At 36.5% G+C, this 15,447-nt stretch overlaps 1 protein-coding gene across 3 annotated transcripts in view; it reads right to left on the minus strand.

Annotated features, from left to right (window-relative positions):
- The window catches only part of RNGTT (RNA guanylyltransferase and 5'-phosphatase), a 185,404-nt gene that overhangs the window by 76,941 nt on the left and 93,016 nt on the right, over nucleotides 1-15,447 (minus strand). For all 3 annotated transcript variants that reach the window (XM_035559498.2, XM_050709797.1, XM_035559499.2), the window contains one exon: nucleotides 11,831-11,899. In XM_035559498.2, the coding sequence (XP_035415391.1) occupies nucleotides 11,831-11,899 (69 nt within the window). The remainder of the gene's footprint in view (nucleotides 1-11,830; nucleotides 11,900-15,447) is intronic.

Consider the following 15,447-nt stretch of genomic DNA (forward strand, 5'->3'; position numbering starts at 1 on the left):
TTGCGTTACACAGACAATTCGGAGACTTTTAGGCTAGCAAGATTAGTTCTCCCTTGCTTGCATGTAAATTTGTGTTTCCAAAATATGAAACCTCTGAAAAAAATGGGTTTCTGGAGGGGTATCAGCTTAAGCGTTGACACTTGTTTATAACTGTGGCAAAACAGACATACTAAAAAATAATTTGCTCCAAGTATCACAAGCTCACAAAGGATCAAAGTTTTAGACTCCCACTTGCAACCAGTGAAAAAGACCATTAATAAAACCTCTGGGATGCTGAAAACTGATTAGAACAGAAGAGTGGTATACAAAGGGAAAAAACAGTCAACAGTTCATTAGGAACAGAGGACAAGCAATTTTGTGCCGGGGTGGCAAAAGAATACTGAACAGTGTTTAAGTGCATCCCTCCTCCCCAGCTCCCTTTGTACAGGAGAGAACAGGGGGCACAGCAGTGTTCAGCAAGCAAAACCACTGCCAAGCTCCCTACATTCACGTGCCTGGGAATTATACCCACCTGCACTGACGTGTGCGCACTCCTGTGCTTTTAGCTATGTATGTGACTGCAGTCAGAAAGTTTCAACAGGGTAGCCCAAAACCTGCCAGTAGGTTACCATGATATTGCCATAATTACTGTTCTGGGGAAAAACAGTAAGAAAAGCATTTTTTTTTTCCAAGTCTAGTGAAAAAATGGCTTTTTTTTTTTTTCATTTTACCCCTGAGCCAGTAACTAAACTACAACATGAGTTGATTTACAGTTTTACTGCTCTCCAAAATTCCAGTACCACGCAGACCTCACAAAATAAAGCCATTAGCTAAACAGCGAAACTAATTTTTTTTTCTAAAACCAGTAAATTTTCCCTTTACTTCTTAACTAGCTATGGATTTTCTTTAATTAACCAAAATGTAGCTAAGCAGAGCACGTTTAATCCAGTTAAAACTGAGCTGGAATATCTAAAACTAGTTAAAAATAAAGATGCTAAAATGCTAAAAGTTTTAATAACTTTTCATCCACTTTTTTTTTTGTTGTTTTTTTCTTGGTCAGTCCAGTCACCATTAATATTCCTAAGGAATTAGTTAATACATGTTTGCAGTGAGACACTGAAGGGCTTTAGAAGTAATGAAATAACAGCCACCAAATTTGACATAGGACAAAACTCTACTTTTTTTTTTGAAGGCCTAGCAAAATAAGCAAGCAAATGTCATGGAAACAGGAGCTCTCGCCATGGTAACACCATCCCTGGTATGGCAGCTAGCCACTCTAATTTCTAACATGCTCCAAGACAAGGTACCAGCTTACTTCCATTTTTCATTTCAGTGTATTTCCATAACATCCCATACATCCAGTTGTTGTAAAGCTTTAATAAAAACATTAATAGTTCATAAGCATGCAATATTAAAGCCAAAGCAGAACATAAGCGTAGGGGCGAACTGATTAACTGTATTAAAGCAAGTCTGAGCAAGTCTTTGAGAAAAACAAGAGACTGATGGCTACATGAAGAACAATTATATTACAGATGTTTCCCATCACGCCATCTGACTCATGCAACAATTGTCAGATGCGTGAGCATCTTGCAGGAAATACGGAAGGAACTTTAATATAAAAAGGTACAATCCATAATTGCAGTTACGTAATCCTTGCTACCTGCCTTTATACAGAAGTTCAAATTTTTAGCAACCAACCACAACTCTCAAAACCTGCTGAAGACTCTTTAGGAGCACGGTAGCTGCTCTCCAGAGATGGGCCAGCTTAGTGCACAGCAATCAGAGCCACGTGAATGACTTTCGATGAATAATTTATCTGACAAATTAGGTCCACTTCGTTAAGTATCTGTATGCAGCTGATGACTCTGACACAAACCACTATCCAAATTTATGCTACAACAATGCTTGCTGAGTATGTTTTCCGATTTGATTACCAATGCTACAAGTTTCACTTCTCTAACTGATACTAGATGCAACTCAGATGGTGTAACGTGCCCATCCATTCAAGAAACTGAAAAGGGTCAGCAGTACAAGCATGTAGAATAAATAAATACATTCCCTATAATATATTTGCAAGTAAAATACTAGGTTTTGCATAAACACGTACAGCAATCATAGAAAACGCAGCTTATCTTGCAAAAGTCTTGAAATGTGAACAAATATTCACAAAAATAGCCTACCTGGTTGTTCTGGTCCATGTGCAAGTTATAAAAAGTACACTCACGTTCTTTTCTTTTCTGGTTCAAGTATTTTAATGAAATGTAAAGTTTAAATCAAAACCTCTAAGAATGAGGAAAACATCACGACCGTATTACTCTGAAAATGTGAAAAAAGCTATATTGGTAACTCTCATCTGAAAAATTACATAGAAAATACTCAGTTTTGTTTGCATACCTAACCAAGAGGAGCAAGAAGTATTTTCTAGGGTTTTATTATATGGAAATAGTATTGTGCTCTCCATTTGAAAGTGTTGCTGATGATCCTCTCAAAAACAAAACATTCTCCCAAAACTATGCTGATGGTCTGGAAAAATGTCCTGAAGGTTTTATGAAAAGGATATACCTGGTGTGGTCCACTGTACACCTAAATATTTGTCTAACAGAAAAATCTGTATTATTATCTGAAAGTGATACATTTTTATACTCTGTAAATAACATGCAAGCCGTAACATAAAAACACCAAACAAACCTGAATTTGCTTACTAGCTAATTCAGCTGATGCTAAGACTGTTGCATAGGAATTTATTGCCTAAAAACTAGCAAAACCTGACCTCTGCCATTCTTTTCTCCAACTAAACCTTCACTTTTCCCTCACCTTTGCTCACTACAGAATGCATCAGATATCCTCTAAAACAAATTTAGAGAGAAATTTTGAACTTTACACGTTACACATCAAGACAAAGAAGGAACAACCCTGAGGGTCTTGTTTTGTTAACCTTATAGTAAACCTTTTACACCTACTTTGAACTCATCTTATGAGCACTGGATCCTGTGATCAATTTACAGTTGCCAAACAATGAAGCATTTCCAAAACTACTTTTTATTAAGGCTATCTTTTTATTCTTCTGTTGTTTTATTTCCTCATTGCTAGCAGAACTAGCCATATTTTCACGTAACAATGGCAACATCAATTCACAGTCTGACAAGTCCCTAAGACACACATTTTAATTGCTCTCACAAGCTAATAGTTCTCTCTAGAGAACCCCATTTTGCATAAAATTCACGTCTTGTTTCAGTGGTTGGATGAGTATACACATCCAAGATGATCTTGGGATTTCCAGCAATCTTTGTTTGGAAACAAACAACCTACTGGTTGTCAGTTGAAACTCGTCAAAACTTTCAGATAATGTTTTACAAGTGTATTAAGTGTTTCTTTAATGAACAATCCAAAGTACACAGAATATCTGCATTTCTGAGGGCTGGGATGTTTCCAGCTAGGCCTTTTACTCATTTTCCCCTTTCAGAAGGAACCAGCAGACACACTGCAGTTGTACATCCCTCTGTCTTGGTGGAAAGCTTCTACAGTAACATGGATCCGAAGAGAGTTTTATTTCAGAAAGACAACTGGCAACATTAAGAGAAAACAAGATTTTGTTTTCTGATTATCTGCAGTAATTACGGAAGTAGTTTGCATTAGTTTCATATCTCTGACTTCTACCAATTATGGCACGACGCCCAGCACTGCCCTTCCAGCTCTACACTTAGAAGACCGTAACCTGCACGATGCAATCACATCTAAATTATTGAGCACGGATGGCAGTGGAAGAGAATGGACTTTTCTTAAAAAACAATAGACAGCTTTCATATAAAGCTCAAGACTTGCATTTTTAATTGCTCCATTTTAATGGAGCTGTTTTACTATTTTGGAAACGTCAAGGACTATGAGAGCTAATGAATGGAATTACAACTGAAACTCAAAGTTACCAGAAGCCAAAATGAGATCAAATTATCACAACAGTGTCCTGCTGTACCTCCTCAATACACAATGTAATTCAGCAGGCACCTCTGAGCCTGGCAGAGCATACTGTGAGCCTTGAGGACCATAGTGTGTTCTGCACAGGACACTGTTAGATAGCTAAGTGTATATAATTTTAAAATGTTAGCAAAAATACACAGCTGCATTCCATGATTTATCTGATAATACGTGTTAGCATCTAAAATAAAAGGTATATTTTGTTAATTGCAAAAATTCAGCTACCCATTGGTGATATTGATCCTCCATTTTCAAATTTACTATTTGTAGCAAGAGAGGATACATTTCAAATTACGAGTAACATAAAATAGTGTTCTACTTTAATTTAAAGAAAGTATCTTTACATTAAGCATTTTGACCATCCATATGCCAAAATGCAAGTGCCAATATTCCTCTGAAAGCAACCCTGCTTGCACAAATCTCAGGTACGTACATCATCTTCCTGATATATCGGGATGCTACTTACACTAAAACAGCAGGATGAAGATCTCCTTAAATATTCTGCTTTATCCTGATACAAACCACTATTTTTACTTTACTGCTATGCCCCTGAGTAAGAAAAAATAAGAGCATTTCATGAAGGATCTTCATCAAAATTAAAAAGGCCTCTTGGCTGTCTTGTCTTGGCATGCAAAGGAGAAAGTTTGGGAAGAAAACAATCCCAACAAGATAGTGCTTTCAGGTATTTTCTTTCCTAAATCTTTTCAGTTTGAAAAGTATATAGATGAGGCTTTTTGAGATTACATGAGGAACTCTGTTTGTTGATAGCTATTCAAGGATATGAAGAAAAGAGACTGTTGTCGGTTACCTTCCACAGTACCTTCCAGTTTCCAAGTCACTCCTGCTCTACCAAATTCTCAGCAGCAGTAAGATTGTTGTAAGATTCAGGATGAGTGGGAGCACTGCCGTGGAAACAACTGATCATTGTGCTAATGGCAGCCCATGTTAAGGATCAAGAGCTGAATAGACAGCTATAATCTAGTAAAGAATTCTCATTGACTCAAAGCAGAACCTCTCCTAGACTTTTCTATCCAGTCATTAAATGGAGGTTTGTTTTTCAGAGCTGACCCACCACACATGTAAGTTAACAGTTTGAGGAATACAGACTTACTCTCTCAAAAGCACGCATATTTTGTAGAGACTGAACAATTGGTTTGGTATTCTCACCTGAATATCATGGTTACAGTACATATGCCTAACAGGTATTTCTTTTAGCTAGCAAATATGTGCAATCTGACAGTTGTGAGCATGACAGCAAGTGCACTCAAGCAGCTCCTTGGAAGGACTTTGAGACAAAGCAGATATGCAAAAAATCGTATTTGAAAGCCCTTGCAAATGATGATTCTGCCTATCCTAACACAAAATACATCTTTGTTTTCCCAACATTTAAGACAGCAGCATCCAGGAAAGACATTTTTTCAGAGAATCTCTCAAATGAAACATATACAGACACCACCATATTAATGGCAATTGGCAATGCTGAGGATAATTAGCACACAGATCATAAAATACAAGAAATAGACCTTTCCTGCCTAATGCCATTGACAGACACAATGATTAAACTGCACAACAGAAATTGAAGAACCTATTTAGATTGCTACTATAAATGTGATTCATTGCTTGAGAAATCAGAATTTCAGGTGGCATAGGTCATAAGCAAACAAATGAGATAACTTACTGAATAGAGCTAGCACTTTCCTTAGGTAATCAGACTTAAGGCGCTGACATCTACTCAGACATAAAGGAAGTCAGGATAAACAGTTTTGGCAAACAGCATAAACATTTGCTTCTCTAAATGTAGCAGAGGACCAATAGCAGAAATTTAAGCGAGGACAACTCTGCTACATCATCTCCTTATTAAATTCAGAGCTAAAAATGACTCATAACTTCTCCCCCTTTCTGGCCATTTTTTGACAAGTGTGGATGCTAGGATTTTGTATCTGTAAGACACGATCCCGAGGAGCCAATTATCTCAGATTCTTGGAAAGTAAGTGGAAATCATAAAAGTTTACTAGGTTTGCAAATCATGGCACTTTCATCTAGAGTCTAACAACTCAATTACATGAAGTCTAATGAGTTTAACTAGATGCTACTCATTGCTGTTTAAGTTCACGTTTCTGTTGTTACTGTTCCTTCATTTTCTGGCTTTTCTAACTTTCAAAAAAGGTATAAAACAAATCACCTCAAGATAGCAAAGCCGAACTTGAATTGGTATATAAAAAAATTTCTTGTATAGTCACAGAAAAAAGCTCTACGAAATACCGTGCATTGCTAATACGTTTTAGTACGTTCATAAAGCATATGATACGATGGTATATTTGAGATATGACTAGCAATTTAAGAGACGAACTGCGAGGAACATTGCCATGGCAATTGAATATAACAACTATTCATAGGCAGAAAAGAGTTGTAAAGCTCAGTGGCATTTCAGGAGATTGACAGCAAGTTCTCTGTTAAAAGGAAAACCTGCAGCAGCACGAAAAGTGCACGCTGACATGACAACAGCAACCCCTGACTAGTAATAGATTCAGTCATGAACATTCCTGCTACAGAGGAAATCACGTTTAGTAATGAGTCATTCCAAAGATACACGAAAGGTTTTAGTAGTATGGGTCAACACAAAGACTGATGAAAATAATCCTTGCCTGATTCTCTTCCTTTATGCTACAAACTCTAGGTAAATAAATAAATAAATTAATTAACGATTAAGGAAATCTTAGCACTTATACTAAGAAATCACCACAAAATTAGAAAGCAAAGTCCAGAACGTTGTATACTTGAGGGGAAAAAATGATGTTATGATTGTTCCTAAACCTTTATATATCATCTTTAGTACTGGGACTACATCTGGGCCTATCTGAAGCCATTATTTGCTGTTACAATAAAAATATTTCACAACAACTGATGCCCTATCGCCCACAGACATGATGTTTAAGTTTCAAAAACAGGTCAAAACTGACTTGGTGTATATTACAAATGATCCAACAAAACATATACTGTGGAAGGAAAGGCTTACCGATTATATAGGATAATATATGGCACTGTTTAAGGAAAGAAAATATGGCCTTTTGGAGATATGTCATTTGGTGGTATCTTTAGCAGGTATTTCATTCAACGTTAACTTCAGAGATCTGGGGGGTAAACTTTTACAATGACAGAAAAGAATAACACAGCCTAATATACAATCATAATAGGACAAATAATTGACAGGCAACCAAGCATTTCAGACCACCACTAAGTCTGCCAAAGGGTGGCAAGGAAGATGTATTAAAAACTCATGCAATGTTAGACAGTAATAGAAATCTGTTTGTTATTCTCCTTTCATTTTAAAGGCTAAGCTTTTTGTTAGCATTCAGTATTGAGATTTTTGAGTTAAATAATTTAGCCATTCTTTAAAATAACATTTATCTTAGAACAGAGCTCAGCGGCTGTCCTTCTTCCTTCCCTGGAAAAACCCCAAGCCCACACAACTGGATTTTATGCCTCATCCAAAATAAGAGAACAGAGAAGTATCAAACAGAATTCGGCCTGAACCAAAAGCAAAAAACATCACAGAGCTCATGAGACAAAAAGATTAGAAAGAAGAGAATAAGTTCTGATACAAGTTTTCCACAAATCCTCAAAGTGTCCTTAAGCCTTCCTAACTGATGGCCCACAAGCCTCCTTTTAGGCTCCTGAAAAAAAATAAAAATAATTCCCTCCATCCTTTTCCCAAGCAAGGTAAAATAACAATAGTTGTAGCCAGCAAGAACATCAGTTGTTAAGAGATTGCTAGCACAAAAATTAGATAGTCACAGGCAGATACCTAGCGAGGGTATGATTTACAAGGCAGATAACACAAGTAATTTCACTGATGAGTGGGCACCGGTCAGAGCTAATTCTGCCATCAGAAGATAAGAGGCCATTTTTGAGATTTCCACTAAAAACACACAGGTTGGCAAACTGCAAATGTTCTAAAACAAATGTACAGCGCTGATCCCTGTTTTTAAGTAACCTTTCAGAAAAAAATGATCGAAAGCTTCCCGTCGTTACACAACAATTCAGAGCCTGTGAATAAGGTGTTTGGCTTTTGCCTGCCAACTAATTTGCTCTTAGTCTGGGGCACAATCACAGGGCGACGTACCTGTCCATGAAGTTTCTTGCTGGCCTGTTTCACTCCTCCTAATTAGCACTTAGCTTCGGTCCCTGCTCTGCAAACCTGTTACATGTAGAGGGATCAGAAAGCTGATCAGATGGAATGGAGCTGACTTAACCATATGGGAGCTATATCAGGAGCATCTTAAATGGAGAGAAAATGATGCGGAGAAAAGGAGCATTAGGGAGAAATGACTTGAAAGGGAAACCAAAAGGAATGTGGATAAAAAGGCTACTGGGTAGAGAGGATGCATGGAAAGGAAACAAAGGAAAGAAAAGAGTACAAAGGGAAGAAGAGAAACAATAGTAAGAAAACATTGTCTTATATTTGTCTCTCACCATGGAGTTTTTAGAGAATGGTTGGTATGACAGGGGTGTACAGGGTTACTACTGTGAAGTACACACCACATCAAATCACCTACAAAGCATTCTTAAATTATCAAACAAAACAAAAACCCTCCATCCCTTCCACTAACCATGTTCTTCTCATGATCTGTGAAAGTTTTTTATCTTCTGAAAACAGAGAAAGAAGGGAAGAAGAAAGGAGGCCTCAGTCACTGCCCTTTAATTGCAGTCGTGAAACTAAAGCACTTAACACAGCCTCGGTAATACGCAGTATAAATAACAATTCAGGTAGCTGATGAATTAATTAGGAACAATAATGCACAGCTAGCATGATCTTGCAAAACAAATTAAGCTGCACAGACAGGAAACAACCTCCTTACTCCTTAATGTTGTTTCTACCATCACCAGTCACAGTGCAAAACAATTTCTGCTTCAGTACAAGAAGTTTGCTATTCATAATAAGAGTTTAAGCAAAAAAAAGCTGACAGAAGAAAATAAACCCTATCATACCTAACTGAAACCATAAATTTGGCGGTTAAACCTTGTCACGAATCCTCTTTCACCAAAGCGTGAACGTTTCTCAGAGCCAAACTAATTCACAGCCACTTTGATGATGAATCTCTTCAAACCCAAAAGAAAAGTGAGAAAACCCAGAGCTTTTAGAGGCTGCAGAAATCATTCTTATTCGCAAGTAATTTCAGGTATTTTGATGTTTCTTTTATGACATAATTAAACCAAAACTTCAAAGCAACCAAAGTATTCTTTCTCCATCTGTTTCTACTTCTGATACCAGTGTTGCCTATAACTAGTGGCGAATATATCCACACACTCACGTCTGGATAGCTGTATCCGAGACCAGAGATGAAGAGAAACTTTTGACTAAACACAGAAAAAGACTTTCAAACAGACTGAACTAATGAGTTCAACACTCTTTATATTAAAAAACGAGTTAACTTGTACATTCTCAATTAACTACTAGAAGCATGGAAATTGTTTTTCCCCACAAATTGTCCTGTCTGTAAATGGTCACATTTCATTCTCTGCTGCCACTTCATCCTTCTTTGTGACCTTGCTCCAATTGCTGTTGACTTTTGCTTTCTCCTTCCTCAAAACACACACGAGACTTCGGGAGCTCCTAGAAGATTTTCCATGAACTTCCCTGTTTCTCTGTAAGTCAGCAGCATTTCTGTCTGCCTCTTTTTCTTACAAGATCAAGTACGTCAATAGAATAGTTGTTGAAAATTGTTTTACTGTGGATATGCCATGGTCTCTTCACTTGAGACAAACTGGTTTATTTAGGTCTGTAAGTCTCACCATGACCAAAATTCAGCCTCTACCCCACTCAATAACAGGTACCTTTCTCTGAAATATAATGTAATACATCACACATATAACTGCAACTAGAATACAAAAAGAAAAATTATTTCAGGTAGTATTCTCAAGGGATCATTTATGAATTATTATATTCTGTGGCCTTTGTGTTGTTGCCTATTACTTTGTTCCCTGATACATAAAACTAAATTTAAAAAAAATCAGCATCAGCTATCTGTATCAACTTCACCGTTTCTAATTAAACAGTTTTAGCGCTTATTTCCCAATAGGTGTACAACCATTTCTTTTACACTAAATGTATTACTTATATTTTCTCAACTACACAAACAACTGAGAAAACTGTATACTGCTTCATCTAGGAAAACTGGTTTTAATAACAGATGTAATGAACTTTATTTCATAAAACCTGAAATAATGCTGAAATTTGAGCATTAAATTGGACTAAACAAATATAACCCATATTTTAAAGATGAAAAACCTTTATAAAGCATTTATGCAAGAAAATGAGTTTTTTATTGGGTTATAAATTTCTCAGTATGCTAAATCAGAAAATACAAGTTCTAGAAATACAAAACATCAGATATTAATTTCCTGCAACAGCAAAAATTAGAAACACACATTCTGCAGTAATTTCATTTCAAGTAGAAAACATAATTTTAAGTTTAGCTATAGTAACTCTCCATAGCTTAAACTCTAATATTCAGAGAGGTGGTTCTGAGAAGCCTTTACAGTTGCTTTAGATTTTAACAATATTATATGGACTAAGATATCAGGACTTCCGATATATAAATTTGCTTTGCACTAGTAGCTTTTCTTTGAATTTGAAATAGCTATATACTAAAAAAAAAAAAAAAAAAAAAGAAAAAAGAAAAAAGTATGTGGCCTAGTTGATCGTTTGTTTTGTGGCTAGCTGATGTAAAACTTGCAATAAAGATCAGAGGTTAATGATATTTCCAGATGGGAGTGTCATCACCCTTACTAAGATCTGCAATATAGGAAGTATGCCAGAAAAAAAAAAAAGTGTTTTAGCTGGAAAACTAAATACAAATGTTTTCTATGAGTAACTTTAAGGATAGAATTATCTGTCAAATTTGAAATCAAATACAATTCCTAATCTTACAAGCTAAGAAAAAAGTGAACATTGAGTGATGTTACAGTCACAACCCACCAACCTACAATACACATTGCAGTGCGCCATTGTACCCAAATCAGTAGTAGTGCTAGTAGGCTGAAAGAGGCCCGCTACTGAATTCCTTTAAAGCCAGTTTTCCTGCCTGAGAACTACATATTTACATCACTTTTTCTAGTCTGCAGAAATGTGGTGACTCCCCCCACACTGTAGTCACATACCTTTATATTGGCTCAAATACATATCACAGAATCATAGAATCATTAGTGCTGGAAAAGACCTCCAAGATCATCTGGTCCAACAATCCCCCTACCACCAATGTCACCCACTAACCCATGTCCCTAAGCACCACGTCCAACCTTTCCTTGAACACCCCCAGGCACGGTGACTCCACCACCTCCCTAGGCCACCTGTTCCAATGCCCAACTATTCTTTCTGAGAATAAATGTCTCCTAATTTCCAACCTGAACCTCCCTGGCGCAACTTGAGGCCATTCCCTCTTGTCCTATCATGCTTTAATTGCACTAAAAAACAACATGCATCATAAATGTTACTAAAATTTTAAATGCGTGAAATATCCTTGGGAAAGAAAAATAATGCAAGAACTCAAATCAATGACTGAACGATTCACAGAACTCATGCACTCAGAAAAAATTCCTTCTTTATCATACTACAATCATCATATTATGAACAAAAAATCCACAAGATGATTCCTGAAAATTATTACCACCAAGTAATCCACAGTCGCATATATTACAACTGTGATTGCAATTACCTGAATTTAAGTAGTCCGAGGAACTGCAAAAAATCAGAACTAAATTCAAAAAGTCATCCCAACCAAAACAAAGAGTAGGTAGTAGATAAGAGGATGAGATGGGAGTGAGGGTGAGAATTTCCTTTGGGGCTGAAGGGAGAAATATCAATTATTACATTACTTACTCCTGTAGGCTGAAATATCAGTCCATCCACTTCATGGCTAACTTCTCTAGCAAAACTTCCTTCCAGGAGCTGCAGAAGAGAAGAAAAAATATATATATTTTTTTTCCATAGAGAAACATGTCACTCACAAGATTTTATATCAAAGTGGATTATTTCAGAGCATTGTCCAAAATTCTCCTTTGGCATACCACTTAACTGGGGAATAATCCTCTACCGCAGCTACGCTACTGTAAAACCAACCACCTGAATCAACGCAGACCTAGCATATTCCATTTTACTATCTGAAAGACTCTCAATTCCATACGGAGGTGAACACATCCATCAAGGTGCATTTACCATAGAAAAAAAACATCTCCCTAAAGAAACTAATGAAATCAGATACTTGAGAGTTATGGAAATGGATCATATACTTCTATGTTAAATTATGGCCTGCCTAAGGAAAAGCTTAGTGACTAGTGAGAACCACAAATTGACAAGTAACAGCAAAAACGAGGACAATTGCCAAAATACCTCTTTACTAATTTCAGTTTGTTTTACTGTAGAGATGAAGAATCTGTCAAAGTTCTAGGCTGATAAACTCTGACATGTAAGTTACCATGTGGTCACAAAACATGGCAAATCCATCTGAAAATCACAGGCAGTTTTTAAAGCAACATTTTAGCGTCAAATATTAGCTTTCTACCATTTCCTTTGTATAGTCCAATTTCAGTGAAAGAGCCACTGCCTAAATTATTCAAATTAAGTACCAACCTCTGCCCTCAGTAAAGGGCAAAAATATGAAAGAAGTCAAGAATTAACATTTGTGTGTTACTGCAGGTTGAACAAGTCAAAGCAGTGCAGCTAAACACTTAATAAATCAAAAGCTTGATGGCCACATATTTTAAACAGTATTTAAAATAAAAATATAAAATATAACTTTTTTTTTTTTTTTTAAAAAAGTCTACACAAGCTAAGTCTTCTGGAAATAACTTTCAAGGTTACTGTATAGTTCCAAAAAATCTACTAGCCAATACGAAATCTGTAATAAGAATACACTTGATATTTACAAAAACATATGGGAAAGATTTCACTAAATTCAAGCACCAAAAAAACCCTCTCTCCAAAGTAGGAAAAAAAAAGGACTAAAAATAAAATACAAATTTCAAGTTACCTATGACTATCCTTTTAATAGGTACTTTTCTAGCTAGCTTATTAACAGGCTCTAACCAAACCAGCATGCAAAAACCCTTATAACTTCTTAAAAGAAGTATTTGAGGAGATGGTTATTTTGGCATTGGAGCTTACATAAACTTCATCATTTAGTCTTTCCCAAAATACAACTCAAGAGTACAGAAGCAATCGTTTAATCTGGAGTTTGCGACTCTTTAAGGTAAAGCACAGAATTATTATCAAGCTCTCTTTTACCTGCAGCTCTCTCCACTCTGCTCTAACTAAGGTTATAGAGAATTAAAGCACTACTATAAAATTCATAAATGGGAGAAAGATGTGATTTAAAAATATATCTTTACTTAACATTTCAAAAATACTTTCTGGTATTCCTTTTCATTCACTGCTCTATCAGAATTACAAAATGCGAGAGATTCCTTCCCATCAACTTGACATCCAGTTTCAGATTTCCTGGAGACTTGAACTCATTCCCTCATTTTGGAGTTCCACGGTCATCTTATTAAGACATCTTTCCTCAAGTGTCAATTACGCATCAAAGACAAAAGGTTTTTAAAGCCAGAACAGATAATTAAATGTCTTTGTGCTCCCGGTTATTCTGGGTTCATTCTCATTAGGTCAATTACAAGTACTTCAATTATAACATTCTAGAAAAAAAAATTACTAAAAAAGATTGGAACGAAGGGAATGGAAATTGTATCTGAGCTTCTTCCCATATACTTTTTCTTCAGAATTAAACAATTTAGAGCTCGTCTGTGAACAGCAGAACATGTATCTATTGAATACTACAGAAAGTTTGAAATGACAGGAGAATGAGCAGAAAAGGAATGTTTGACATATAGGCAAATATTTTTGACACCAGGAATATAATTGATGTAAGGTTTTAAGGTTTATGAACTTAAAATGCAGATAACATGGTTTATCTTTTAAAAAATGATGTTCAATTTTCCACACATGTTAAAATTTCTAATTAAGTTGAACAGTCTTTTTAATCGGCACCATGATAAATGGCACACCTGCCTGACTGGGATGACTGCCAGGGATCAGATAAAATGCAATGCATCTCAATGTCATTTCATAAAAGATGGGTAAATGATGCGTGCAAGCCAATTCTTCTGCCCTGTAGCCTCACGGCATGTATTTCCACCTGTGAAACCCTTTGTTCACTTCTTGCAGTGTCCTGCTTTACAGTGAACATTGCAATGAAGCATATATTCTTTCTACAATTTACTATTTAAAACTTTTCCTTTCTTATTTTTTAATTTTAGTTTTAAAGTATTTGCTGTATCTAATAACAGGCATCTGATAAACAGAATGGCATAATCACATGAAATGACTGGAGCCGTACGAGGAAAAGGATTTCTCCTTGCTTTTGAGCCACAGAGGTCAGGAGCAGCCATACGTCATCAAAAGCAGTACTGATAACCTGTGACACTGATTTTGCTAAAACAATCAGACAGCAAAATTTCTGGAGTGGATAGTTGAAGAATCGCACTTTAGAGATCTCTCCGTAATTAACAATAAAGAAATCATTTGGCTCCTTCAGCAGGAAGAGGAGGAAAATTTGGTGCGTACAGATTCCACACAACCCTGGTAGCTTTTAATCAATGTTGCTGTAATTCTGAGGCCAGCCATGTGGTCCTTGGGAGCTTTCAGATGCCACTCTATTCATAAAATAAGTAAGTTCAATGGGTAGTACTGTGCCTTTTCCTTCCCATACAAAAAAATATGGCAACAATATGGCTGGAGAATTATGCAGATTCCAAAATGAAACAACATCCCTGCTAAGTCATATCAACTTTCTACAAAACCATTGCCTCAAATCCTTGCCCGCAATTACTATGGAACTACCGTCACAAAATAGAAATACTCTCAACAATTTTGTCTGTTTGATTCAAAACTGACACTTCTTATTCACCTAGTGAAATCGCTGGGAATACAGAAACAAATGACTTTGCATTTTATAACACAAGACAAATGTATGTCCATTTGCCTTGCTTTTTCAATTTCAGACCGGCTATATGCTTCATTCAGCTTTCAGTCAAGCGACAGCAGTTCTGCACGCACCTGTCCTGAAGCAGTTTTTCTGAGCCATCTTCGTGTTTGTGCTCATCTACCTGTTCACCCCACAGTGAAGGCTGGGAAAGGGAACATACCTTATTCAAAAACATTAGATACAACCAAACCAGCAATTGAACTGTCAGTTAACTAGAATCCGAAATGCCTTCAGACATGAGCATCCTGTCATGCCTAACTTCACGTAGCCAACATCTTAACTGAGTCAAGTTGCAGCCCAACTTCAAGGACGATCTCTTCATCTCATGATTACAGCCTTCAGCACGAGACTACAAAATAATTGGCACATCCTGAGAGCTGTCAGGTTCTGCAGACGTGGGTTCATAAATAGTAAGTCCCTGTACAGATGCTGCAGACTTTTTTCAAACATATTATAC

The sequence above is a fragment of the Cygnus atratus genome, chromosome 3 (genome assembly GCF_013377495.2).
Source record: "Cygnus atratus isolate AKBS03 ecotype Queensland, Australia chromosome 3, CAtr_DNAZoo_HiC_assembly, whole genome shotgun sequence".
NCBI classification, from domain to species: Eukaryota; Metazoa; Chordata; class Aves; order Anseriformes; family Anatidae; genus Cygnus; species Cygnus atratus.